The sequence below is a fragment of the Arabidopsis lyrata genome (genome assembly GCF_000004255.2).
Source record: "Arabidopsis lyrata subsp. lyrata unplaced genomic scaffold ARALYscaffold_3, whole genome shotgun sequence".
In the NCBI taxonomy this organism is placed as follows: Eukaryota; Viridiplantae; Streptophyta; class Magnoliopsida; order Brassicales; family Brassicaceae; genus Arabidopsis; species Arabidopsis lyrata.
The window spans coordinates 19,198,600-19,225,074 of NW_003302553.1; the positions used below are offsets into that span (position 1 = coordinate 19,198,600).

A 26,475-nucleotide genomic window follows, 5' to 3' on the forward strand; every position below is an offset into this window, starting at 1 on the left:
AGAGGACGAAAAAGAAAGTTTTGCCAAAAGAAATAAGCAAGAAAAGCCGGCGATCACCATCCCTACCAAGAAGTTCGAGCCTAGGGAGAGCAAAGGACCAAGAAAATTTGGGTCACAACCCTTCAACAATACCGTCGGGAAGCAATTCCAAGGGAAAGGAAGATTGTGGAAGTCGAAACTAACACAATCAAGATTTGTCTAGGGTTTTATTTTAGGGATACGATAATCGTGAATTCTCAAAGAACAACAGAAACGATTGATACCAAAGATGGTGTTCTTGATATTATTAATGAAAAGATGATTCTGATCGTACAAGAGTTTGATCGTAAAAGAAAAAGGTGTTTGTGCTGTGAGAGCTTTGCGTAGTGTAATTTCTAGAGCGATATTGCTTGCCTTCTGCGAGAGCCTTGAGTCTCTTTATATAGGGGTGATGAACCGCCTCTCCAGCGATATTCTCGGAAGATTTCCATTTATCTTGAAGTCGGCTTAGAATATCGCGGATTAGGATAGTTTCCTTATTCTTCGGAGTCTTTTGGAAGATTTCCTGATTCGAGTTGATCCTTCGCGATTCCTTATCATTTCCGGGTTTATCGGAAATGATCCTTCTTTTTCGGAAATGATGCCTTGCTTGGAAATGGTATTTTGAAGATGAATATTCACTAAGTCTTTACCTCGGGTGACTGATGATTTCGCCTCGGGTGTCTTACGGTCTCGCCTCGGGTGATTCGGCGACCTCCTGGTTTTCGGCTCGGATCGACAATGTGACATTATGCCCGAGCCGAAATATTTGCCGGGCTCGGGTATTCGTAGGAGGACTAGGCTTAGGAACCCGAACCGTGGATGGGTTCGGCCGTCAGACGTCGAACGGAGTCGGCTCGGTTGACTGAATCGTGAACGGGCCCGGTTGTCCGAATCGGGCTCGGGTATTGGATTGACGGGCTCGGGTACTTAAGTTGGTTGGCAATCCCGAACCGGCAGTGAGGATATCCGAACCGATCCGTGCGGGATTCCGAGCCGTTTGGTCAGAGTTCCCCGAGCTGATTTGGTGATAGGTCCCGAGGCGTTGTCATAGCTCGGACTTAACGCGGGTGGAATCCGACCCCAACAGTTAGCCCCCCAGCTCGTTGTCTTGAGGAGCAAGTGATGAGCTTCATGATTAATAGTCCGAACGGTTCGATCGTTTGTCCCGAGCCTGTCCTTGTACGCCGAGGCTTATCGGAAAGTCTGAATCCTTTGATGATCCGAGTTCCCCTGACGATTCGAATTCTTTTGACGCTTCATCTTCTTTTAGCGCGTGTCGGTTGAACTTCCGCCTCGAGAAGTGGGAACGTCTTTCGCCAGTTCCCGAGGTTTTAGGCGGACGCAACACGTTCCTAAAGTCACGCGCACCCGACGCGCCTCGGATTTTCTATATATTCCGGATTCTCGACTCTTTTTCTCATTCTGCGAACTCTGAAGAGAAACGAGCTAAGGTTAGATTTCCTTCTCTGATCTTGATCTCTTTGTTTTTATTATTTCCGTTTTTACTTCCGTCGTAGCACCGCCATAGTTAGGGTTAGGTTGATTTTGCCGATCTGCAAAACTCTGTTTTCCGGCGAATCCATCCGTTTCTCCCGAGCTGAAAAAATGTCGCTTTCAGATTCAAGTGACTCGTCCCGAGGCAAAAATCTTCCTGTTCACAAAAGAAAAATGGTTTGGAGTAGTTCTTCAAATGGACCCGAGGACAGTGTGTCCGATCGGTCTGAACCGAGCAGGGATAGTGATGCGGAGTCGTCTGGAAGCCGAGAAGATTCGAGTCAATTTGAGGCTCGAGACGATGCGATTGCTGACATTGCTCGTGAGCTTGATCTCCCTGAGGATCCCGAGGCGGAACTTCAGAGAAAGAGACGTCCTCCTGCTGCAGATGAAGCCGGAGGTTCTAGATGGCATGATGCGCCCGGGGCGCCAAATTTTCCCGAGGTGTTGGCTCGACCTGTTGTTAAAGGCGAAGAAGTTTTCTTTGATGCCGACGAGGGAGCTAGGATTCTCCGAGCGGCTATGCAGAGTGCGAGAGCGGTTCAGAATAGGGGCAGACGAGCCAAAAAGGCGAAGAGACCCGACCCGCCAGGTTCCACTCTGTCTACTGCAGATTCACTCCGAGATCTGAAGGCTCGGTTTGATTTCAGCGAGGCGGTTACTTTGCGGCTTCCGACCCCGAGCGAGAGAGCTGATGATCCTCCCGAGGGGTTTTTTACTGTATACGAAGGGTTCTTTTACTTCTGCTTCCTCTGGTTCCCGATTCCGAGGGCAATAATAGAATATCTTTGGTCGTATAAGCTTGCTTTGGCTCAGATTACGACCCGAGGCCTAAGGCATCTTATCGGGATTATAGTTCGTGGCATAGAGACGGGCCGCGATATTACGCTCGGGCATTTACGGAACCTTCTAGAGATTCGTCGGAACAGGGGTTCGGTGGAAAGGTTCTATATTTCGCCAGCGAAGAACAGAAGGGTCATTGGTGGTTTCCCGAGCAAAGACGAGAAATACACCGATCACTTCTTCTTCGTCGCGCTAGATGAGGGTTGTGTTCCTGAGGAATGCCTAGGGAAAGTCCTCTGTAAATGGGGAAAAATTGGTAAACCCGAAGTTTCTGCCCTCCGATCGTGTTTTCAATTTTTCGCCTAACGCTTCGTTATTTTTATTTTTTTTTTAGATCGCAATCCGTCGTTTCTAGAGAGCTTTCCCGACGACTTCTTTGACACGCGCGAAGACCTTGTTGCGAGGAAGTGCCACTGGTTGAGGCATTTTTCACGCGAGAGAATTGATAGAGCTTTGAAGATCCTTCACGGCGTATCTTGTTCTTCTTCTTCGTCCTCTTCAGATCATCAAGCTAATTTCTTAGTCGAGATGCAAGGGGTGAAGATGACGATCCGAGAGAAAAAAGCTGCTGAGAGGAAAGCGACCGAAGAGAAGCGAACACTCGAGGCGATCTTCAGGCCCTTGACTCCACCCGAGGCAGTTGGTGGAAACGAAGCGGTCGTAAGGCCCGAGGTGACTGATGAGCCCGGGAAAGAGGGAGCCGATCTGACCGCTGCCAAGGTGGTTCCCGAAGTGCCCGAGGGGACTCGCGATCAAGCCCCCGAGGTAGAGAGTACCTCAATTGTTGTTGGCTTGCTTGCTGGCGGGCAGGCCAAGTCGACAGGGAAACGTCCCCGAAGCGACCATTCTGGGGACAAGAAGAAGAGAACGAAGAAGGACCGCGGTACGTCTCGTCTAATCTACAAGGACGCGGTAGCTTCTGCTAACCTCATTGCCTCGTGTGCGTGGCCATTGCTTCCCGCTCCCGAGGGTCTGGTCGAGGCGGAAAAGTATGGTGAAACCGCGGCCAGTTTCTTGAAGGTAAACATTCATTGAATCTCGCTTGTTCGAGGCGATTTCTCTTTGATGCTTGATGTTTCTTGGTTTTTTCTATATTCCAGGCCTTTTCTTCAATGAACAAGATGGTTCACTCTTATGATTCTGCGACTCGTGATTACGAGGCGGCTAGAGAGAAGCTGGAGCTAGCCCGGGTTGAGGCCGAGACGAAGGTGGCCGAGGCGGCTTTGGCGATGCAGAAAGCCGAGGCGTTGGTCGCAGCTGAGCAAGACGCGAGGCGCAAATTGGCCAAGAAGCATCTTCGTGCCCAGCAGGAGGCCGAGGCGGTGATCGAGAGCCTTAACCGCTCGCTGACTGAAGAGAAATCTTTACGCGAGATTGAAGTGGCCCGAGCCAAGAAAACCGCCAAGCGAGAGCTCACAGAGGAATTTGCTGCAAAGGTCAAAGCGACCGAGGCGAGGCTGGGTCTGTTCGACAAAGTTTCTGAGCGATATGTCTACCTTTGTCAAGCTAAGGCCAACGCCGAACTGATCGCGGCACTTGAATGCGGTGGAAAAATAGAGGAGGAGAAAGAAGAGGTGCTGAAATGGAGAGAAGAGTACGGAGATGCCGAAGCTGAGTACGCCAAACTCGGGGCGGAGATTCTTGGAGATTTGAAGGTTGCTCCAGTGTCTCCCGACTCTGATCAGAATGTCCTCGGAGGCAGGTCGGTAGAGGACGAAGTTGTCGAGACCGAAGTTGTCGATTCGGTCGGGCCAAAATTGACCTCCGAGGCCGCGCAGATTCCAGAGAAGGAAGATTGATCCCGAGGCGCCCCCTCTTTTGCCCTTTTTTAAGTTTCTTTTGGTGAAAACTTATGCCTGGATGGCTTTATCCATTTAATATGAATGTTCTTTTCAAGTGCCTGCCTTGTTTTCGTTTATCTTGAGATGTTCCCGAACCGATTTCGGGACCAGTGTTGAGCAACTGGGTTTTGGGTTTTGGTAAAAAGAGTTTCCGAGTCGTTTTAACTTCCGAACCGAATTATGCACCAATGTCAGTGTAATTGGGTTTTGGTAAAAAGAGTTTCGGTTCAGTAGAAGTTAAACTTTCTGAATAGCTTACCAGTGTTAAGGTAACTGGATTTTTGCAAGTGACGTTAAGTTAATTCTCCCGAACCGTTTTAACTTTCGAGCTGAAAGTATCAAAGTACCTGGGTTCGGTCACGTGGGACTAATCTTTATCGGTTGCGACCCGAGCTGATATAGTCGATGCCAGTGCTTAGAAACGAACTGGGGTACCAGTGTTGAAGTCAACTGGGTTTTCTGAAGACAACTTCTTTATGGCAGGATATCTCCTTTCGAATTGTCTTGGATGCTTATATAGCGCGCTGTAACCGAAGCGGTGAAATGAGCTTTTTCTGTCCGAGGACGTGGCCATCGTCCGAACGAACTTTTAGCTTTATAGGTCGATAAGGTGACCGTGAAAGTTTCCGAGGTGACTTTTAGGATAGATGTCGAGGTGGACAAAATTAATGACCCGAAGGGTAAAAACTAGAAAATTAGTTAAAAAAGTTAAGTGGGAGTATATGTATACGGGGGGGTAGCTGAACTCGTCCGAGGACGAGCTGCCTACGTACCCTTTTCAGGGATCAAGCCACCCCGTAGTTCGAGTACATGCGTACCTTAGGTTTTTAGCGGTAGTATTTCCTTAGATGCATTGCGTTCCAGGATCTAGGTACCGCTTTGCCGTTCATGTTGATGAGTTCGTAGACGCCGGGACGGATTACCTTTGCGATCGTGTAAGGTCCCTCCCAATTCGCGCCAAGTTTGCCTGCGTTCTGCTCGGCGGTATTCTGGAAAACTTTGCGCAGTACGAGATCTCCTTCGTGGAAACGGCGATGTTTAACGTGAGAGTTGTAGTACCGAGCCGTTGCATTCTGATAGTTCTGCATTCGGACCAAAGCCGAATCTCTTCTTTCGTCAATTAAGTCCAGCTCGTCCAGCATCATCTGAGTGTTGGAATTTTCCTGCTCGGGGAGAAAACGTCTTCTCAGTCCCGGGATCTCGGCTTCGGTGGGAATCACACACTCCGTGCCGTAGACAAGGGCGAAAGGTGTTTCTCCCGTGGCTCGCCGTGGCGTGGTTCTGTGTGACCAGAGTACTCCTTCCAATTCGTCGGCCCAGCGGCCTTTCTTTGCGTCGAGGCGCTTTTTTATTCCGTCGAGAATCGTCTTGTTTGCCGCTTCGGCCTGTCCGTTCCCTGAGGATACCGGGGCGTAGACTTGCTGAGGCGAATTCCCCATTTCTCGAAGAATCCTTCGAACCGAGCCGAAATAAACTGCGATCCGTTGTCTGTAACGATCTCATAAGGTATCCCGTGGCGGCATATGATGTTCTTCCAGACGAAGTTTTCGACCTGCGCGTCTTTGATGCTGGCGTAGGAGTCCGCCTCGATCCATTTGGAGAAGTAGTCTGTTAGTACGAGGACGAGTTTCTTCTGTTTGGAGTTGTGTAGAGGTCCGATGATGTCCATGGACCATCGCATGAATGGATAAGGCGAAGTGATGGAAGAGAGGAGCTCGGCGGGTTGATGAATGGTTGGTGCGTGCCTCTGGCATTTATCACACCGTTGAGAAAATTTCTCGCAGTCTTTGACCATCGTTGGCCAAAAATATCCGTGGCGTTTGATCTTTATGGCTAGGGCTCTCCCGCCGGAATGGTTTCCACAAGATCCGCCGTGTACTTCTTCCATGACTCTCCGAGCTTCATTTCCTTCGACACAGATAAGGAGTGGACCGGAAAATCGCCATTTAAAGAGTTCTCCGTCGATTAGAGTATACCGAGCCGCTTTGGCCTTAAGCTTCCGAGCTGCCCATTTTTCAGTAGGAACTTCTCCATCGGCTATGTAGCTTCGGATGGCTCCGATCCATTTGGCGTCGCTTCCGTATTCGGGCTCGGTTGCGTCCGTAGTTTGCTGGTCTAGCAGTTCGATGTCCATTCCTTCCATTTCTTCTGTCTCCCGAGCTGTTAAAACTTGATCCTTGCTGTTATCTTCAATGCTCGGCTTTTCGATGAACTCAACCGGTATGATTCTCTTCAGATTTGGGTCGGAGGTTGAAGCTAGAGCCGCTAAGGCATCGGCCGATGTGTTCTCACCTCGTGGAATTCTGGTTAACTCGAACTCTCCGAACTGTTTTGCCAAGTCTTGCGTGAGAGCAAGATACGCTTCCATTCGTTCGTCTCGAGCTGCATATTCTCCATTGAATTGATTAGCCACGAGCTGGGAGTCGCAAAAGGCTCGCAGCTTGTTGATCTTAAGTCCCCGAGCCAGCTTAAGTCCTGCTATCAATGCTTCGTACTCAGACACGTTGTTAGTCGCGTCGAAATTCAGCCGAAAGGATTGTTCGAGGATTTCACCCTCTGGCGATGCTAGGCGGATTCCGACGCCGGAACCTTGTTTTGAGGATGAGCCGTCGACGTGGAGGATCCAAACAGCGTTGGGTGACTCTTCTCGGGCGTTCTCTGTTGGTAGCTCGATGATAAAATCGGCCAGGACTTGAGATTTCGCGCATGTTTTGTTCCTGTATTCGATGTCATACTCGCTGAGTTCTACTGCCCATTTGGCCAGGCGTCCCGATTGGCTCGGACTGTGTAGGATGGTTCGGAGTGATACGGGTGCCATGACGATAATTGAGTGAGACTGGAAGTATGGCCTTAGCTTCCGAGCTGACATTACTACGGCGAGGGCGAGCTTTTCAGTCTGCGGGTAACGTGTTTCCGCGTCAGTGAAAGTCTGTGAGACATAAAATATCGGCTTCTGCTCTCCTCTGTCTTCCCTGACTATGACTCCACTTATCGCCGTATCAGAGACTGCGATGTACAGAAATAATGGCTCGCCTGGGACCGGTTTTGCCAACACCGGTGGATTAGCCAGATACTTCTTTAGTTCCTGGAAAGCTTCTTCGCAGCGATCGGTCCATTCGAACTTCTTGTTCCCGCGCAGAGTATCGTAGAAAGCCAGGCATTTGTCAGTGGACCGTGAGATGAATCGGTTCAAAGCTGCGACTCTCCCGGTAAGACGTTGGACTTCGCGCTTGTTCTGTGGTGAGGGCATGTTCAGTAGAGCATCGATCTGCTTTGGGTTTGCTTCGATGCCTCGGTGAGTTACGAGATATCCCAAGAATTCTCCCGACTTTACCGCGAAACGACATTTTGCCGGATTGAGCTTCATGTTATGCTCGTTGAGCTGGCGAAAACAGTCGCGCAGATGGGCTATGTGATCGCTTTCCTCAAGGGATTTGACTAACATGTCGTCGATATAAACTTCCATCGTCTTCCCGAGCTGCTCGGAAAACATCCTGTTGACGAGCCGTTGATACGTTGCGCCAGCATTCTTAAGTCCGAAGGGCATGACTTTGTAACAGTAGATACCTCGGTCTGTGATGAATGCTGTCTTCTCGCGGTCGTCGGGGTGCATGAGAATCTGATTGTATCCTGCGAAAGCGTCCATGAATGATAGCAACTTATTTCCCGCGGTTGCTTCCACTAAACGATCGATATGTGAGAGCGGAAAACTGTCTTTAGGGCAAGCTTTGTTCAGATCGGTGAAATCGACGCAGACTCTCCACTTGCCGTTCTTCTTTTTAACCACGACAGGATTTGCTAACCAGTCCGGATACCTTGCTTCAGAGATCGAGCCGATCTTCAGGAGCTTTTCAACTTCGGCGTTCACGGCATCTGCGCGATCCCGGCCCAATTTTCTTCGCTTCTGCTTGATGGGCTTGAAAGATGGATCAACATTCAGCTCGTGGCAGATTACGTCGATGCTCACTCCAGGTAGATCTTCAGCTGACCATGCGAAGGTGTTGATGTTCTCTTTGAGGAATGAGATGAGCTCGGTCTTGATTTCCTCGCTTAAGTCGCTGCCAATTACCACGCATCGTTCAGGCCGTTCGTCGTCGAGGCTAATGGAGATTACAGGATCCGAGGTAGGCTTCTTCTCCTCGCGCGCCTCCTCGATCTGTAATTGCTATAACTGTTTAGATATAGCCTTCTCTTCACTCCGGCCAAGTTTCGATTTCTTGTGATCGGTTTCAGCCTTCGCTTCAGTGACAGGGTTTCGGAGTTTGTGTGCTGCCATGAAACACATCCGAGAATTTTTCTGACTGCCCCATATCGTTTTCACGCCATTAGGGGTCGGGAATTTGACACACAGATGATATGTCGATGCGACAGCTCGCATTAGATTTAACCACGGGGTTCCCATTATGACGTTGTAGATGGTAGGTCGGTCAGTGACTGAGAAGTTGACTATCTTTGTTACCCCGCCGGCTCGGACTGGTAGTTGGATGGTTCCAAGTGTCATCAGAGTTTCCCCTGAAAATCCAAGGACAGGCCTCGGGGTCGGAATCACCTGTGACATGTCGATGTTCATTCGTTGGAGCGTTTCGCGAAAGATCACGTCAATGGTGCTGCCGGTGTCAATTAACACTCGGTAAATATCATGATCTCTTATCGCTAATGTGACGACGATTGGATCGTTATGTGGAATGTCGAGCCCGTTTGTCTCGCTTTCTTCGAATGTGATCACGTCGTTAGGTCGATCGAAGCGTCTTGTCCAGTTGCTAGGCGTCTCGGCTCGGCGTTGATAAGCTTTGATTGCCGCTACGGTGTCAGGACAGTATGGCGATCCGCCCATTATGGTAAGAACCGTCTGCCGCGTACCATCTCGGTCTTCGTCTTCCGACCCCCGGGTTCTTTTCTGAGACTCCTGGTTCCTTGGTTCGGGGTCTCTTCCTGGGTTGGTCTGCTCGGGCTCCGGTTCTGGCTCGAGGTCCTTAAGAGTAACGTTTGTCCCGAGCTCTCCAGCTAGGAATTTGGTTGCTAACTTGGCTCCGAGGCTTCGACATCTCGAGGTATGATGGCCGAAAATTTTGTGGTGTTCGCAATATTCTTGATCATTGCTCGGTGGATGATCCCTTGTCCAGGTGAAGGACTCTCTTCCTCGCCCACGGCCTCGGCCTCTGCCGCGGCCACGGCCTCGGGGCGTGTCAATCTGGTAGCTATGGTATCCTGAGAAATTGCGCCCCTCGTGATGCGTATACGTACCGCTCTCACGCGTTTTCTTCTGGACCGAAGGTGTCGCTTGGGTTTTCTCGGTTTTCTCGGTTCGGGGCGCCTGTTTTGTTGGCTCGTGCCTCTTTGCTAGTAGCGCCATTTCTTCTTCGTGGGCGACGAAATCCGAGGCTCGATGCAGCGCGTCGCGAATTGTTGTTGGTTTAGACAGGTTTAACTCTTTCCTGAATTCTGACTTGTACCAGAGAGCTTTCTTCAAAGCCGAGAGAGCTGCTACATCTGTAATTCCTTCGACTTTGGCTAGCGTCGATTTGAAGGTCTTGAGGAAATCCCTTAATGGCTCGGTGGGCTGTTGAGACAAGGACCATAGATCCGCGTCGGAAGTTCCGGGGTCGATGAGCACGGAGTATTGTTTGAGGAACAATGTCGACAGCTCGTCGAAACTATCAATCGAGTTTCGTTCCAATCTTGAAAACCACTCTAATGCGGGTCCTTTGAGGTGTTCCACGAACAGTAAGCACAGACCCGCATCCTTTTCCCCGGGCTTGAACCTGGCTCGGGCCACAGATATCACGAACGATTTAATGTGGCACTTCGGGTCGGTTGATCCGTTGTAGGAGTCGATTCTGAACTTTCCCAGGTTGGACATCGTCGTCTCAGAAATTCTTTTGGTGAAAGGCGTATTCCGAGATTCTTCCAAAATTCGGTCGATGTTCGGCGCGGAGGATGAGACACTATGTATCTGGGTTTTGACGAGCTTCATATCGGCTTCCGCCTTGGCTAGGGAGGCTCGGATCTTGCTTATGTCGTCTTCTCTTTCGGATTCTTCGGCCCACCTTATGTTTTCCTCAGTTTCTTCATCATCAGTGAGATCTGTTCGCTCGGCGGAGTTAGCTCCGGCTCGGGTACGCTCATCTTGCAGATCATCTGGCTCGTCCGTCAAGTCCACTGCGTCCGGCTCGGTGGGATCATCTTGGTTCTCGCGCCTGACAGGGTCGGCTCGGGTCGCGACTCTGGTGTTGCCGGTTGGTGTCGCGAACGTGAGTCTCGTTGGGTTGATGCCAGGCAAGTCCCTCCGAGCTCGTGGTGGCCGAGTTTGGAAACGTGTGGTTTTTTGTTGCCCGCGTGTTGCGATTTCGTCGACTCGCTGCGCCAAGGTTTGGTTGGCTTTCTCTTGGTCGTCAGTTTTCTTCTGGAATTTAACCATCAGATCTTTCAGTTCGGCTAGAGTCGCTAGGATCGTCGGATCGGCGGCTTGAGGATTCTGAGGGTTCGGAGGGTTCGGGATTCCTCCTCCAGCTGGTGGCGTCTGACGACCGTCTTCGTTCATCGTCCTTTTCAGTAATCGAGTTCTGCGTCTTAAGGTAAGAGAATTCTAAAGTATCCCCACAAACGGCGCCAAACTGTGGAAGTCGAAACTAACACAATCAAGATTTGTCTAGGGTTTTATTTTAGGGATACGATAATCGTGAATTCTCAAAGAACAACAGAAACGATTGATACCAAAGATGGTGTTCTTGATATTATTAATGAAAAGATGATTCTGATCGTACAAGAGTTTGATCGTAAAAGAAAAAGGTGTTTGTGCTGTGAGAGCTTTGCGTAGTGTAATTTCTAGAGCGATATTGCTTGCCTTCTGCGAGAGCCTTGAGTCTCTTTATATAGGGGTGATGAACCGCCTCTCCAGCGATATTCTCGGAAGATTTCCATTTATCTTGAAGTCGGCTTAGAATATTGCGGATTAGGATAGTTTCCTTATTCTTCGGAGTCTTTTGGAAGATTTCCTGATTCGAGTTGATCCTTCGCGATTCCTTATCATTTCCGGGTTTATCGGAAATGATCCTTCTTTTTCGGAAATGATGCCTTGCTTGGAAATGGTATTTTGAAGATGAATATTCACTAAGTCTTTACCTTGGGTGACTGATGATTTCGCCTCGGGTGTCTTACGGTCTCGCCTCGGGTGATTCGGCGACCTCCTGGTTTTCGGCTCGGATCGACAATGTGACATTATGCCCGAGCCAAAATATTTGCCGGGCTCGGGTATTCGTAGGACGACTAGGCTTAGGAACCCGAACCGTGGATGGGTTCGGCCGTCAGACGTCGAACGGAGTCGGCTCGGTTGACTGAATCGTGAACGGGCTCGGTTGTCCGAATCGGGCTCGGGTATTGGATTGACGGGCTCGGGTACTTAAGTTGGTTGGCAATCCCGAACCGGCAGTGAGGATATCCGAACCGATCCGTGCGGGATTCCGAGCCGTTTGGTCAGAGTTCCCCGAGCTGATTTGGTGATAGGTCCCGAGGCGTTGTCATAGCTCGGACTTAACGCGGGTGGAATCCGACCCCAACAAAGATCAAACACTTGGGTCCGTGATGAAAGTCTATATTGCGACATTCATAAAGTAACCGGACATTTAACCAAGGATTGCAGCGTCCTTAAAAAGCACCTCGCAGAGCTTTGGGCCAGTGGAGATCTTTCCAAATTCAATATAAAGGATTTTGTGAAGGAATACCACGAAGCGAAGGAAAACTCCAAAGATCAAGATTCCAAAAGACCAAGGTTATCCAACGAGGAAGAACCAAGGAGTTCGAAGGGTAAGATCAATGTGATTCTAGGAGGTTCCAGATTTTGCGGAGATTCAATAAGTTCCATCAAAAAACATAGACGAAATGTCTTACTCAAAGCAAGCTTGAGCGAAGAAATTGATTTTCAAGGTGCTTCAATATCATTTAACGAAGAAGAAACGCGGCATCTCGAAAGACCGCATGACGATGCTCTAGTCATTACTCTTGATGTCGCTAACTTCGAAGTATCAAGGATCCTTATAGATACAGGCAGTTCGGTCGACTTGATCTTTTTAAGTACTCTAGAAAAAATGGGAATCAGCCGAGGAGACATAGTAGGACCCCCATCTCCGTTAGTTGCGTTCACAAGCGAATCAGCCATGTCTCTCGGAACAATCAAGCTACCGGTCCTTGCCAAGAAGGTATCGAAGATCGTGAACTTCGTTGTCTTCGATAAGCCCGCAGCTTACAACATCATCCTCGGGACTCCCTGGATTTATCGAATGAAAGCAGTCCCCTCTACATACCATCAATGTATCAAATTTCCAACATCAAATGGGGTAGAAACAATTCGGGGAGATCAAGAAGCTTCACGGACGTGTTACTTAGCTAGCCACCGTTTGAAGATCCAATAGCAATTAACAAAGCCCGCAAAAGAAGGACTAAGGCAAAAATTTCCTAGTGGGCAGGGAAAGGAGGATGTGGTAGTCGAAGTTGTATTGGAAGAAGACAAACCAGATCGGAAAGTTCGAATTGGAGCAGCATTGACTGACCAAATAAAAGAAGCTTTGATCGAACTCTTAAGGAAAAACAAAGCATCATTTGCATGGTCAGCAGCGGACATGCCTGGCATAAATCCAAGTATAATTTGTCATGAACTAAACGTGGATCCAAGCTTCAAACCGGTGAAACAAAAAAGAAGAAAGCTTGGAGTAGAGCGGGCAAAAATAGTAAATGACGAAGTGGATAAACTTTTGAAGATAGGGTCCATAAGAGAAGTGCAATATCCGGAATGGGTAGCAAACACTGTCGTCGTCAAGAAAAAGAACGGGAAAGATAGGGTTTGCATCGATTTTACAGACCTGAATAAAGCATGTCCCAAAGATAGTTTCCCGCTCCCGCATATAGATCGACTTGTAGAGTCCACCGCTGGAAATGAGCTGTTAACGTTCATGGACGCCTTCTCGGGTTATAATCAGATAATGATGAACCCCGACGATCAAGAAAAGACGTCATTTATCACAGATAGAGGTATCTACTGTTACAAGGTAATGCCTTTTGGTTTGAAAAATGCAGGAGCAACTTACCAACGGTTGGTGAACAAAATGTTTCACAATCACCTCGGGAAGACTATGGAAGTCTACATAGATGATATGTTGGTTAAATCATTAAAAAAAGAAGATCATGTTAAACATTTGGAGGAATGTTTTGATATTCTTAATAAGTATCAAATGAAGCTGAACCCGGCGAAGTGCACATTTGGAGTCCCATCCGGAGAATTTCTTGGCTATATCGTGACAGAAAGAGGGATTGAAGCCAATCCAAATCAAATTAACGCCTTTCTAAACATGCCATCTCCAAGAAACTTCAAAGAAGTACAACGATTGACTGGGCGGATTGCGGCTTTGAATCGTTTTATCTCGAGATCAACAGATAAGTCTTTGCCTTTCTACCAAATTCTAAAAGGGAACAAAGGATTCCTTTGGGATGAGAAGTGTGAAGAAGCTTTTGGGCAGCTTAAGGCATACTTAACCACTCCGCCTATACTGTCCAAACCGGAAGTGGACGAAAAACTTTATTTGTACGTATCAGTTTCAAACCACGCGGTTAGTGGAGTCTTGGTTCGGGAAGACCGTGGAGAGCAGAAGCCAATTTACTACGTGAGCAAGTCAATGACGGATCCGGAAACCAGGTACACAATGATGGAAAAGCTTGCACTCGCGGTGGTAACTTCGGCTCGGAAGCTGCGTCCATATTTTCAGTCCCATCCGGTTGAAGTATTAACTAACCTACCACTCCGAACAATACTTCATAGTCCAAGTCAGTCCGGACGTTTGGCGAAATGGGCGGTGGAATTAAGCGAGTACGACATAGAGTTCAAAAGCCGAATCAGTATGAAGGCTCAGGTCTTAGCAGACTTCCTGACCGAACTACCAATACCTGGAACGATAGAACAACCGGAGAACCAAACTTGGAAATTACACGTAGATGGGTCTTCAACAAAACAAGGATCCAGAGTGGGAATCAAGTTGGAGTCTCCGACGTCAGAAATTTTAGAACAATCATTCCGGTTGTTATTCAATGCCTCCAACAACGAGGCAGAATACGAAGCCCTGATTGCCGGACTTCGATTAGCACAAGGAGTTGGAGCTAAGGAAATATTGGCTTATTGCGATTCGCAATTAGTAGTTAACCAATTTAATGGAGATTATGAAGCCAAAGATTCAAGAATGGAAGCGTACCTCGAAGTGGTGAAGGATTTATCTAAAAATTTCTCGAAATTTGAACTAATCCGCATACCTCGGGGAGAGAATACAACTGCGGACGCACTTGCAGCATTGGCATCAACATCAGATCCTGAGATGAAAAGAGTTATTCCAGTGGAATGCATTTCGGAGCGAAGCATTCAAGACAGCCAAGAAACCCTCGTCGTTACAAGGTCTCGAGCAGCGGCACGCGACCGTGGCGAACCAGAGATCGAACCGCCACCCAACAAACGGAGGAAGTCAAAGGGATCAAATACATCTAACAAGGAACCCGTTGCTTCAGCTGAAGATATAATTCCAGAAACAATATTAGAAACCGAACCGTTAATCGAGGAGGATGTTCTTGAACCAAACGAACATCCCGAGCCAGAGCCACGAGTGTTTCACAAGGTTGACCAAATTCCGGCTAAAGACTGGGGGGCTGACTGGAGGGAGCCGATAAAGCGCTACATCACGACAGGTGAGCTCCCAAAGAATAAATGGCAGGCCAGGAAAATGAAAGTCGTTAGCGCGAAATTTTGTCTGTCAAAGGATGCATTATATAGACGAGGTGTCAGTGACCCTTACCTATTATGCATTTTTGGGCCCGAAGTCGAAATCGTCATGAGCGAAGTGCATGAAGGATTATGTGGGAGTCATTCATCAGGAAGAGCTATGGCTTTTAAAGTTAAAAGAATGGGGTATTTTTGGCCCACTATGATCACAGATTGTGTTAAGTTCGCCCAAAGATGCAAGCGCTGCCAACTCCATGCACCATTAATCCATCAACCGTCGGAATTATTCTCCTCCATTTCTGCCCCATACCCGTTTATGAGGTGGTCAATGGACATCATTGGACCATTACACAAATCGACTCGAGGTGTACAGTACCTTTTAGTCCTTACGGATTACTTCTCAAAGTGGATTGAAGCTGAGGCGTATGTTGGTATCAAGGATTCGGCAGTGAAGACCTTTATTTGGAAAAACATTATATGTCGACATGGAGTTCCATACGAAATAGTCACTGATAATGGACCGCAATTCATTTCACAAGAGTTTGATGCCTTTTGTGCGGACTGGGGAATTAAAGTTAGTTATTCTACTCCGCGGTATCCGCAAGGAAACGGTCAAGCTGAAGCCGCGAACAAGACAATATTAAGCAACCTCAAGAAGCGCTTAAGTCATCTAAAGGGAGGATGGTATGAAGAACTCCAACCCGTCCTGTGGGCCTATCGTACAACCCCTAGGCGACCTACAGGAGAAACTCCATTCTCTTTGGTTTACGGCATGGAGGCGGTAGTACCAGCTGAACTCAATGTGCCCGGACTTCGCCGAACAGAAGCACCGTTAAATGAGGAAGAAAATTCAGCAATGCTTAATGATTCACTAGATACCATAAATGAAAGGCGTGATCAAGCTCTAATTCGGATCCAGAACTACCAGCAGGCAGCAGCCCGGTATTACAATTCTAAGGTTAAAAGTAGGCCTTTCTTCGTGGGAGATTATGTATTAAGGCGCGTCTTTGACAACAAAAAAGAAGAAGGTGCCGGTAAACTCGGTATTAACTGGGAAGGACCTTACATTATTACCGAAGTGGTTCGGAACGGTGTTTATAGGTTGAAAGACTTAGAAGACAATCCAGTCAAGCGACCTTGGAATGTGATCAACTTAAAGAAGTTTTATGTTTAAAGCTATATGCATTGTTTTTGTACATGAACTACGGTGTGGCTTGATCCCGAGATGGGTACGTAGGCAGCTCGGAAACGAGTTCAGCTATTAATAAAAATTTGTTTCATTTCTTTATTAAAGGAAAAAGGTTCGATTGTGCGAACAAATGAAGCAAATAAAGGTTCGGCTATGCGAACATACAAGAGATTGGAAATAGAGCATTATTTAAAAGACGGAATGTCCCTCATCGTACAGTTCGGATTATGAAAATCTTGTTGACGAGCAGAACACTTCAACTCCTTGACCAGCAAGATCGAGGAGCGGCATCATGCAGTCCGGAATTCGAGCAAAGTCAGAAATTCCAAGCTCAATCCACTGTCCGGGGTGAGATTCAAGGATGTGAAGATTTCTTGACACCGTAGTAAGCCTGCGTTGCATCCGGTTAATCCTCTTCCGAAGTCTCCTCTTTTCCGACATAAGCTTCCGGTGTTGAAGCTCGAGTGCCTCTATGAACGCCGTCGCCGTTCCTCGGTCTCTGATTGGGAGATCCCTGATCAAAGCACATGGGGCTCGGATCTGAGATCTCAAGAAGCCGCGAAGTGGAGGAGGCTGCCTGTTTGGCTCATTAGGAACATCTTCATTCATCATTCCGATTCTGGAGAAGTCAGGCATAGATTCTGAACAGCGAAGATTGAACTCCATACCTGCTAAAATGAAAAAGGGTGAGAAGTAAAGGGAAATTGAACCTATAATTTATAGGAACCCCATATCCTTAGCAAGCTGCGGATTCTATCCAAGGAATGGAGTGATTCGCGGAGAGATTCATGCCCTCGAACAGATCCTGCATTAAAAGGCGCATCTCCGAGAATATTTTAAAAGAGAGGAAAGTTGCAAGCATTTCCATAAATAAAAAGGGGCCGAAGCCCATTACGAGTTTTTTTTTTAAAAAAAAAAAAAAAGTGAAGAAGTTAAAGAACATTTATGGGAGAGGCTCAGGAACAGGCTCCTTCATCGCCGGTTCAGTCTTCGAAGTGGACGCCTTGTTCTTGGCATCCACTTCGGAACGATCCCGAACACGTTTCCGGCAGTTGCTGGCCTCCTCCTCCAAGTCCTCTTCATCTTCACTGTCGGATGGAACGGCGTAGACAGGGGCGTTCACGGGACCCGGGACTCCTCTAGCGCGGAGATACATCCGAAGCATCTTCGGGATCTCAGCAACGGAGTCGAAGTTCCGCCACTCACATTGAAAGGGATCGCTCTCCAAGGCCCGTATCTTCCTTTCCACCCGAGCGATGCGAGCCTCGAGCGTCTGCCTTTTGAGTCCCAGCCGCTGCCTCTCTTCACACAAGCGACGGTGCTTGTCGGCAATCTAACATAAAAATGAGTGAATAAGACGAAACAAGAAGTTTTTAAATCAAAAACTTTAATATTTACCTTGTCAATAAAATCGCAAGCCTCTTTCTTCTCCTTCGAGGGAAAGTGAAAGACGGCGTGAGGGAAGAGAACGCCGGCCGGTTCAAAACCGTCGCCGGACAAGAAGAGTGGGCTGCCGGGATCAACGGGGGCTACTGTTTCGTTTTCCATTCTTAAAATATTTCTCAAGTAAGAGTCGAGAGTCATGTTTAAATAAAGCTTAGAGGTAGGTAAGCCTTTATTTATAATGATTTAGGGTTTGTCTTGGAACCATCAATCCATTAATGGTAGCGTGTCCGAATGGTTTAAACCATTTTTGGAAAATCGAGAAAAGGCAATTATTGCATTAAAAGACGAGCCGTTTTCCTTGAGAAGGGAATAAGCAACCGTCGCATTAACTGCAAAAGTTTCTAAGGCCCAAGCCCAATAAATTTTACGAGTTGGCTAAACCCGAAGTGGGGAACTCGCTTTAAGACGAGCTCAGCTCTCGCATTCTAAAGAGAAAGGTCTGATCAGCCTAAAAATCTCGAAAGCATTGCCACAAGGCCACAAAAGGTTAAAAAGCGGACTTTGCAAACCCGTATATAAATTTAACCAAACCCCCTTGGGTCACAACCTAGAAAGGTTTAAAAGCCTCCTCAGGCAAATATCTTGTTTAAGAAAAAAAAAAAATAATAATAAAGCCTCCTTAGGCCAAAAATAAGTTCGAAATTAAGTCTTAAAATTAAAGGGACAATCCCCAATTTAAAGTGGACACAGCCACTATGAAGTGATCTCCACCTCGGACTCCGGCTCAGCAACCAAAGTTTCATTCACCTCCTTGATTGGTGCTTGATCGGATGAAGCTCCCTGATCACCCTCCGCAGTACAACCAACCTCCGGAGTGACCTCTGGCACCGTAGGAGCTGCGGGCGGGACAACGCCTTCCGTCTCCCTTGAACCTAGAAATAATAATTCCAGTCAGTCAAAGGTACAAGGTAAGAAAAAGGTAAGCCTCAGGAGCCAAGCGTTACCTGCCCAGTCTAAACCCGATTCACTTATAGGAGGTGATTCAGTAAAGAATTCCTCGAAGTCAAGCGGGTTGAAGGCCGAAGTGGGAAGAGCTGCCAAGCGACTCCGTTTTTCAGAAAGGTTAGTCGACAGCTCGGTCCTTTCTTGCTCCTCGGAGAAATCTGCTTCATGGATTTGATCCAACAGAATCAGGTTGCTTTCGTGCTCCTTGATGTCTGACTCCAAGTCCGACCTAGCTTTCTCGGTTTGCATGAAGCGAATGGCCCCTTGGATCAATTCCATCCCGCGTCCCTTAACCTCCTTTCTGGCCTTCGATGCCGACCTTGCCAACTCAGAATCACGCAACTTGGCTAGCGCCTTGTACTTCGCGTCGAGCTCGATAAGTTGGTTGTTCAGGGTGTCGGCGGTTGATTCAGATTCATGAAGTCTACCCTGAACACCAGACAGTTCGTCTTGGAGTTTGTAATTCCGGTCGTAGTAGTCTTGCAGTTCCCCCTTCACCTGCGCCAGCTCAGACGTCAACCTATCGACCTTATCCTCCAGATCGTGCTTGGAGCCAGCAGAAGAGTTGAGGTCAGCCTCAAGAGCTGAGAATTTCTTCTTCCACATGTCAATCTCCTTCTCCCGTCCAATGACCAACCCTTCGTAATGTTCGATCATGTCGTTAAATTCGCTATGAGCCTGGCGTTATACATGAACCCGGGATGGTGAGTCAGTTCGCAGAATGGCAATATAAAAAAAAAAGAGAAAACGGAACTAACCCGAGATGAGTGATGCGCGTGAAGCAAATAGCGTTCACGAATCGCAGGGCGCCATTTGTCGAAATCTGGCAAGATCGAACCCGATCGGGTTTTGAAGCATCGGAAGACGCTACCCTCTTTCTCCATAGCTGCGAAGAAAGAAGAGTTGTAAAAATCGAAATCTTAAATGGAAATGAAAAAACGTTGAAGACTGTATGAATCACCGAACCTGAAAGCGATTTGACTTGAGGGACAAGAGCAGGTTTTAACCTCGAGGAAGCATCTCGAGATTCAGAATCTCCCTTTTTCGGGGACGCACTCCGGGCAGTCTTTCCACTGTCAGGCTGAGAAGAGGAAGACATATCAACCGGTCGTGGGGGACCCATTGGTTCAGGAGGAGCGGATGATCGAGGTGAGCGGTCAGTCCGGGCCCTTGACTTTTCCCTCCGCGGGGAAGAATCACTGCGAGAGGACTTGTCTCTCTTCCGGCGAACCAAGTTCTTAATTGGTTCGTTACTAAAATCATCTCGGGGAGGACGGGGTGAGTTACGGCGAGGAGATTGATCCCTCCGAGGAGAACGTGAGTCGCGACGAGGAGTTAATCTGAAGGAGGCGACAGATCGAGCTCCCTCGGTGCTGCCATCGTCAACCAGCAAGGTCCTGCTGTAGTCCTTCTTGTCTATAGAACTTGCGAGAAACTTTTTCTTCTCCTCGCAAGCCTCAGCCATCGGCTTGGAAAGCAACTTACGCTTGGCCGCAAGGGCCCGAGATGACATTCCCTGAGTAGAAGGAGGAGGCGGAATTTGGTGAAGATGACCAGGTGGACTCATCCTGAGTCTATGGTTAGCTTCTAGGAATCGTTCGAGAGTGAAAGAATTCCAAAGGGTTTCCCCTTCAAGAATTATTTTGAAGAATTCGATGAACTCTTCAGATGGGAGAGTGGAAGCGACGAAAGCTGCGAAATGAAACAACGGTGTTAGTCAATAAAGATAAAGAAACAACCGGGAAAGATACGGGCGACCTAATCACTACCGGGTTTCGCGGACCACTTCGAAGGGAGAAAATCTGCAAGATTTCCAATCGAAGCGGGAGTTTTCTTAATCAGAAACCAAGGATGATGCCAATTTTCATCCTTGTTCGGAAGATGCGAAATGATGTTCCTGTTGGCATTGGGATATGCTGAGAAATACCCCGTTTTCTTCGATGAACTTCTTACGCTTAGAAGCTCATTTAGTTCAGTGACTCCGACAACGTAACCGGCCTCCGCCGCGATTGTTATAATTCCAAGAATAGTACGGAGGAGATTGGGGGTTAATTGAGGAAGAGCGATTTCAAGGGCCGCTAGGTATAGAACTAGGGCTTTGGGAAGAGGAAAGGTCAGCCCGCAACCCTTGAAATAAATCTCGTACACACAGAAGTAACCATCGCGATGGTTCTCTGGGGATTCTGTGGGGGAAGCTATTTGTGCTTCCGCCATAATTTCCGGCGGAATCCGGCAAAGCTCTTTCAACCGCTCGAGGGATTGAAGAGTACAAGTGGACCTATAGTGCAGACCGGCAATATCATCAGAGCGGGTGCACTCATCGTTACTAGAACGCCTCTCATTGAAAGACGGAGACTCGGGTCTATCGGAATCGGAAGTCATTGGGAAAAACGAAAAATTCAAGGTCCGGCGAAGAAAGGTTTTTATGAAGGAAAGTAGAGAGAGTTTTTGATTAAAGCACAAAAGAAAAAGAAGAGAGTAATGGTGAAAAGAAGTTACCTCAAGCTAATGATGAAACCGCCTCGGAAGTCGTGTGGGAAGTGGGAAGGTTTTTCCCGTTTTAATAGTAATTAATCAATATACGGTCATAATGATGACAGATGTCACATGGTTAAAAATGGCTAGTACCAAAATTAAAGGAGTGATGAGATTTTCGGCGGGAAATCAGAAAGATTCTCGAGCGCAATCTTTGGCCACTTGAGCATTTAAAGTCCTCCGAATTGGAATAGCACTTTGAAGAACTTGGGGGGCTAATTGTTGGTGTCGGATCCCGCACCAGAAGTACGAGACCAACCAAAGATTGCCACGTAATCAAGATAATGGCCCATAAAGGATGAAGCCCACTGGACCCGTGAGCCGAAGGGACGGTCGAAGTGGTTGTCACTATTTTGAGAATCCGAAGTGACTGTACTGAGGCACGAGTTCGGTGTAGAGGACACGGGTAAGTCGGTTTAAAGATACTTGGGCCAAAAGAGGCGAGGCCCATGAAGATCAGAGTCAACTCAAATTCAAACGTTGAGCATTAAAGTCGAAGAATCAAAACGGACACATTTAAGAAGGAATAATTGTACTTAATTATTCATTTTAATGTCGTTTCTCTATGTATAAATATGGGGGCCAATGGCCATGTAAGGGGATGATCCTCTCAAGAAAGAAATAATATAGCAATTTTCGTAGCAGTTTATAAAGTTTTTACGTATTCATTTTTGCCCCTCAAGAATAATCTTTCCTACTTAATAAAATACTTGAGTGTGTGAATCCGACATCCACATATATGATATCTCTAATAATACTTTTTATTTAATCTAGTACACTTTAGAATTTTATTAGATGATATATATATATATATATATATATATGTATATATATATATATATATTTATATATAATATATAATCAAATTAATATTTCTATTATTAACCAAATTTTAATGGTGTATATGGTTATTTATTATTTTAATAACTTTATAGTAAGTATTTTAAATCTTATATATATATAACAAAATAATAATTTACTTTGATGATGGTATCGACATATCTCAAGTTGAAGCAGTTTCTCCCATATAATCAGATTGAAAATTTCATACCGCTCCAACTGCTTAAAATGTATTATCTTCCAGAGTTTCGTCGGCCGCATTATATTGGTATTAATCCTCGACTTCCTCCCCGTGAGCTGTCCAAACATGATAGTTGGGTTGAAACCCTCTATTATACAAATGCTTAGACACGGTTTTTATAGAAATGAGTTCTCTATTTCTACACGTTCGGCACGCACACCATATTCGACTCCCCTTATACAGTCGATAGTTTGCAAAATCCATGAATTGAGTCAACCCAACTTCATATTCGTCGGATGCAAGTCTTGTATTTGGATTAATATGATTGTACATCCACTTTCTTAGAATTTCTATATTATTGCTCGAAGACAATTTTTGTTACAGAAGAAGAAAACGTGAATTTTAGAAAAAAAAAATTTCAAATGAAATTTTTTTAGAGTGAATATGAAAGAAAATTATTAGAGTGAATATGAAAGGAAATCTTTTTTGTATCTTGAGCTACATTCATAAAAACAGAGAACGAATGAGTCGCGTTTATATAGAAGAAGATAATAATTATATTTGTTACTTTACGAATCACGGGTATAGCAACTTGCAAAAAAGAGGACAATATATAATTATCAACTTGTGGTTGGGAAGAAAACAACAAAATTGCTACCAAATTATTGTCGCAAAATCAGTGCCTTTTCGCTACAAATAGAGGCATTAATTCGTCGCTACTTGCTACAAAAGTGATGTCGTCGATTATTGTTGTTAATTTTTATATGAAATTTTAATCTTGTTACAAAATTTGCGACGAGTTTAGATTTGTGGAAAGTTGCAACAACTTCTTTAACACATATTAAAGCAAATTTGTTACAAATAAATTCATTAGTATGTTGTCGCTATTTATCTACATTTTGTAACATATTAGCTATAAATCCTTTAAAAGTACTATTTATCTCTAATTTGTGATTAATATGTAGCAAAATTGTGTTACAAATATTTGCTGTCGCAAAACTGGTAGCTATATAGCCAAAAAATTATAGTATATACATATCATGCCTACAAAGAAAACATAACATCATTTTGAAAGAAGAAAGCTTTAAGCTTTGTAGAATGAAGGAGAAGATTATTATTTCTCTTATTTCTCTCTTAAGTTTTACATTGCCTGACATTTGAGTATATATAGACTATGACAATGGTGACCTCTGTTTAACCTAACTACTAACACTTGTCGTAACTTCAACAAGCTGCACAAGGTCTTAGAGCGTCAAACCGGTTATGGATAGCGATTGAATCCGTACAGGCGTTCCTTCTGTACACCTTCCTTTGTCTGGTTGTTCTTTTGTCCTCATTCACAGCTGGTTTTGACCGTTGGAGCAGAGGTATGTTAATGGGCTGTCTTATTGCACAATTGATCTTGGGCTTGTAGCTGGGCTTCTCCATTTGACTTGTTGGACCATCATGCTTGATATTTTGAATTGTTTGGTTTGTTGAAACAGGTGCAACGACAGCGTTTTCCACGATTTGAGCTTCTCCCTTGATAGTACCCCTCAAACTCGGAGTGGGTGGAACATCAGCACCGAGTTTGAATCTTAATGTGGCAAAGGACTCTTGAGGTAAGGAATTGGTGAAGATGTCCGCGAGTTGCAAGTGACTCGGGATATGTGTGACTAGCAAGTTCCCCAGAGCGACTTGTTCTCGTACATAATGATATTGAGTCTGAAAGTGCTTACTGCGCTTGTAGAAAGCAGGATTTACAGTGAGGTATATCGAAGAGAGATTGTCGCCGTAGAGCTCTGGAGTGCGATGCAGAGGAATACCAAGTTCTTTCAGAAGTTTACACACCCAAGTAATCTTTGATGCAGCGTCTGACAATGCTCTGTATTCAGCTTCTGTTGAGCTTTTAGACACTTTAGGTTGCTTCCGTAATTACCAAGAAATAATGTTGTTCCCCAGAAATGTACAGAACCCTCCGGTGGATCTCTGAGTTGTTTTGCATCCCCCATAATCGTTGTCACTATATGCCCGTAAGGTACAATCAGTATTCTTATTGAAGGAGATTCCCATAGTAACTGTACCTTTGACATATCGCAGTATTCGTTTAAGGAGGTGGAAATCAGCCACTATAGGCATATGCATCTTCTGGCACACAAAATTGACAACATACTGGATATCAGGCCTTGTAAGGGTGAGATATTGAAGTTCCCCTGCCAAACTTCGAAAATAAGTCGGGTTCTCAAATTTTTCATCTTGATTGGGTGCCTTATCCGGCTGTAGTGGTAATGGTGTAGACATAGGAGCACAATCAAGCATGCCAGCCACTATAAGAAGGTCCTCTACATACTTTTGGTGAGAGAGGAACAGTCCCCCTGAATGAAACTGTGCTTGTATTCCCAAGAAGTAATTAAGTTTTCCCATATCCTTCATTCTGAATTGTTTGTTGAGCTCTTGCAGTAGTGTTGATAGTGTTTGAGAGTTGTTCCCAGTGATAGCCATGTCATCCACATAAAGAAGCAGCATAATAACGTCCTTTGCTTTTGTGTAGATGAACAATGAAGGATCCGATAGGCTGCAAAAGAAGCCAAACTCCGAGAGGTAAGAACTGAACTTGTCGACTCACGCTCCATGCAAGAATGCATTTTTAACATCCATTTGTTTGATTTCCCATCCCATGATGGTAGCAACATGAAGAATTGATCTCACAGTAGCGGTCCTTACCACAGGACTATAGGTTTCAAGATAGTCAATACCTTCTTCTTGATCAAAGCCTTTAGCTACTAGTCTTGCTTTTAGCTTGTCTAAACTCCCATCTGCATTTAACTTTATACGGAATACCCATTTACAACCGATAATATGCATATCCGGTGTTCTTGGAATGACAGACCATGTTTCTGCTTCTTGACAATTGTTATATTCTTCATTCATGGCTTCATTCCACCGTTTGTCTTTTAAAGTTGTAGTGACTGTTTTTGGTTCTGGATATGATGCTCTCTGTGTAAACAAGACATACCTAGGGTTTGGTTTTCTTATACCATCACGTGATCTTATTCTCAAAGGATGTGTAGACTCTAGAGTTGGAGTAGCCTCTGATTGAACAGTTTCTGACTGTATATTTGTGGTTATAGCAGCTTCTGGTGAAGTATCTGTAGTTGAATCCATTGGAGGAGAAATGTCAGGTTCTTGTGTTATTGACACTGGTGCAGTTATATCTGTCCTATCAGGTGAAGAATTTGAGCTGATGCCAATAGAATGAGGATCTAAGCATGTCGTACATACATAACTCATTTCTTCACTGACAGTAGACCTAACTGCATTATTCCTTTGAACTGTTGCAGGAAGGATAGGTAGAGGTGGAAAATCTTCTGGTGCAAGCAAGTTGGTTTCAGGTGGAATCTCTGTTTCTGCCGATGTATGAGGATCATTTGAAGGAGAAACTTGCTGAGACTGGCTGAGACTCTTTAGCCAAGCTGTGACCAATGGCGTGTAGCCGTGTGAGGGATTAGGAGATCATGTTGTGAAAGGAAAAACACTTTCATCAAAGAGAACATGCCGACTGATGTAGACTCTACCTGTTGCTGAGTGTAAACAGCGATATCCTTTGTATTTTTCATTGTAGCCAAGTAAAATGCATTGCAATGATCTAGGATCAAACTTGTTCTTAGCGTAGTCTCTTAGTGTTGGAAAACATGCGCAGCCAAAGACACTGAGAGCTGAATAGTCAGGTGGAGAGCCTGTGAGAGCTTCATAAGGACTATGGTTCTCTGCAAGACTAGAGGATGGGAGCAGATTGATCAAGAAATTTTCGGTAACAAAGGCTTCTACCCAATACTTTTGTGGCACACCACTCTGAAACATCATTGAAAGACCTAATTCAATGATATGTCTGTGTTTTCTTTCTGCTAGGCCATTCTGTTGCGGAGTATGAGGGCACGAGACAAGTTCTTGTATCCCATTCTTCTGTAAGTGAGTGAGAAACTCTTTTCTCATGAACTCTCCTCCTCCATGTCATTGAAAAATAGCAATCTTGCTTTGAAACTGAATCTCAACCAATGCTTGAAAAGTAGTATAGATAGAGAAAAATTTTGATTTCATTCTCAAAGGGTACAACCAACTGGATAGTAGTTGTCTATAAACACTACATAATAGCTAAATTCTTGAAAAGACTTTGTTGGTGCAGGCCCCCAAAGATCAAAGTGGATTCTTTCTAAAGGTCTAGAAGCAATATAACTTGAAGAAGAAAAATGTAATCTAGAGCTTTTTCCAAGTTGACATGCAGTACACATCTCTTTGGTAGCTTTATTGATACTGATAGCTTTTTATGCAGATAGTTGCTGAAGAATCTGCTAATTTGGATGTCCTAGTCTCCTATGCCAAACATCTTCACTAGCACTTTGTTGTCTTG

At 45.8% G+C, this 26,475-nt stretch overlaps 1 protein-coding gene across 1 annotated transcript; it reads left to right on the forward strand.

Moving 5' to 3' along the window:
• The first annotated feature begins 683 nt into the window (after positions 1–683).
• Positions 684–4,157, forward strand: LOC110230132 (uncharacterized protein At3g60930, chloroplastic-like). The gene is made up of 3 exons (XM_021032130.1): positions 684–844; positions 2,976–3,378; positions 3,459–4,157. The coding sequence occupies exons 1-3, from the start codon at positions 684–686 to the stop codon at positions 4,155–4,157; spliced, it is 1,263 nt and encodes a 420-aa protein (XP_020887789.1).
• The last annotated feature ends 22,318 nt before the right edge of the window (positions 4,158–26,475 follow it).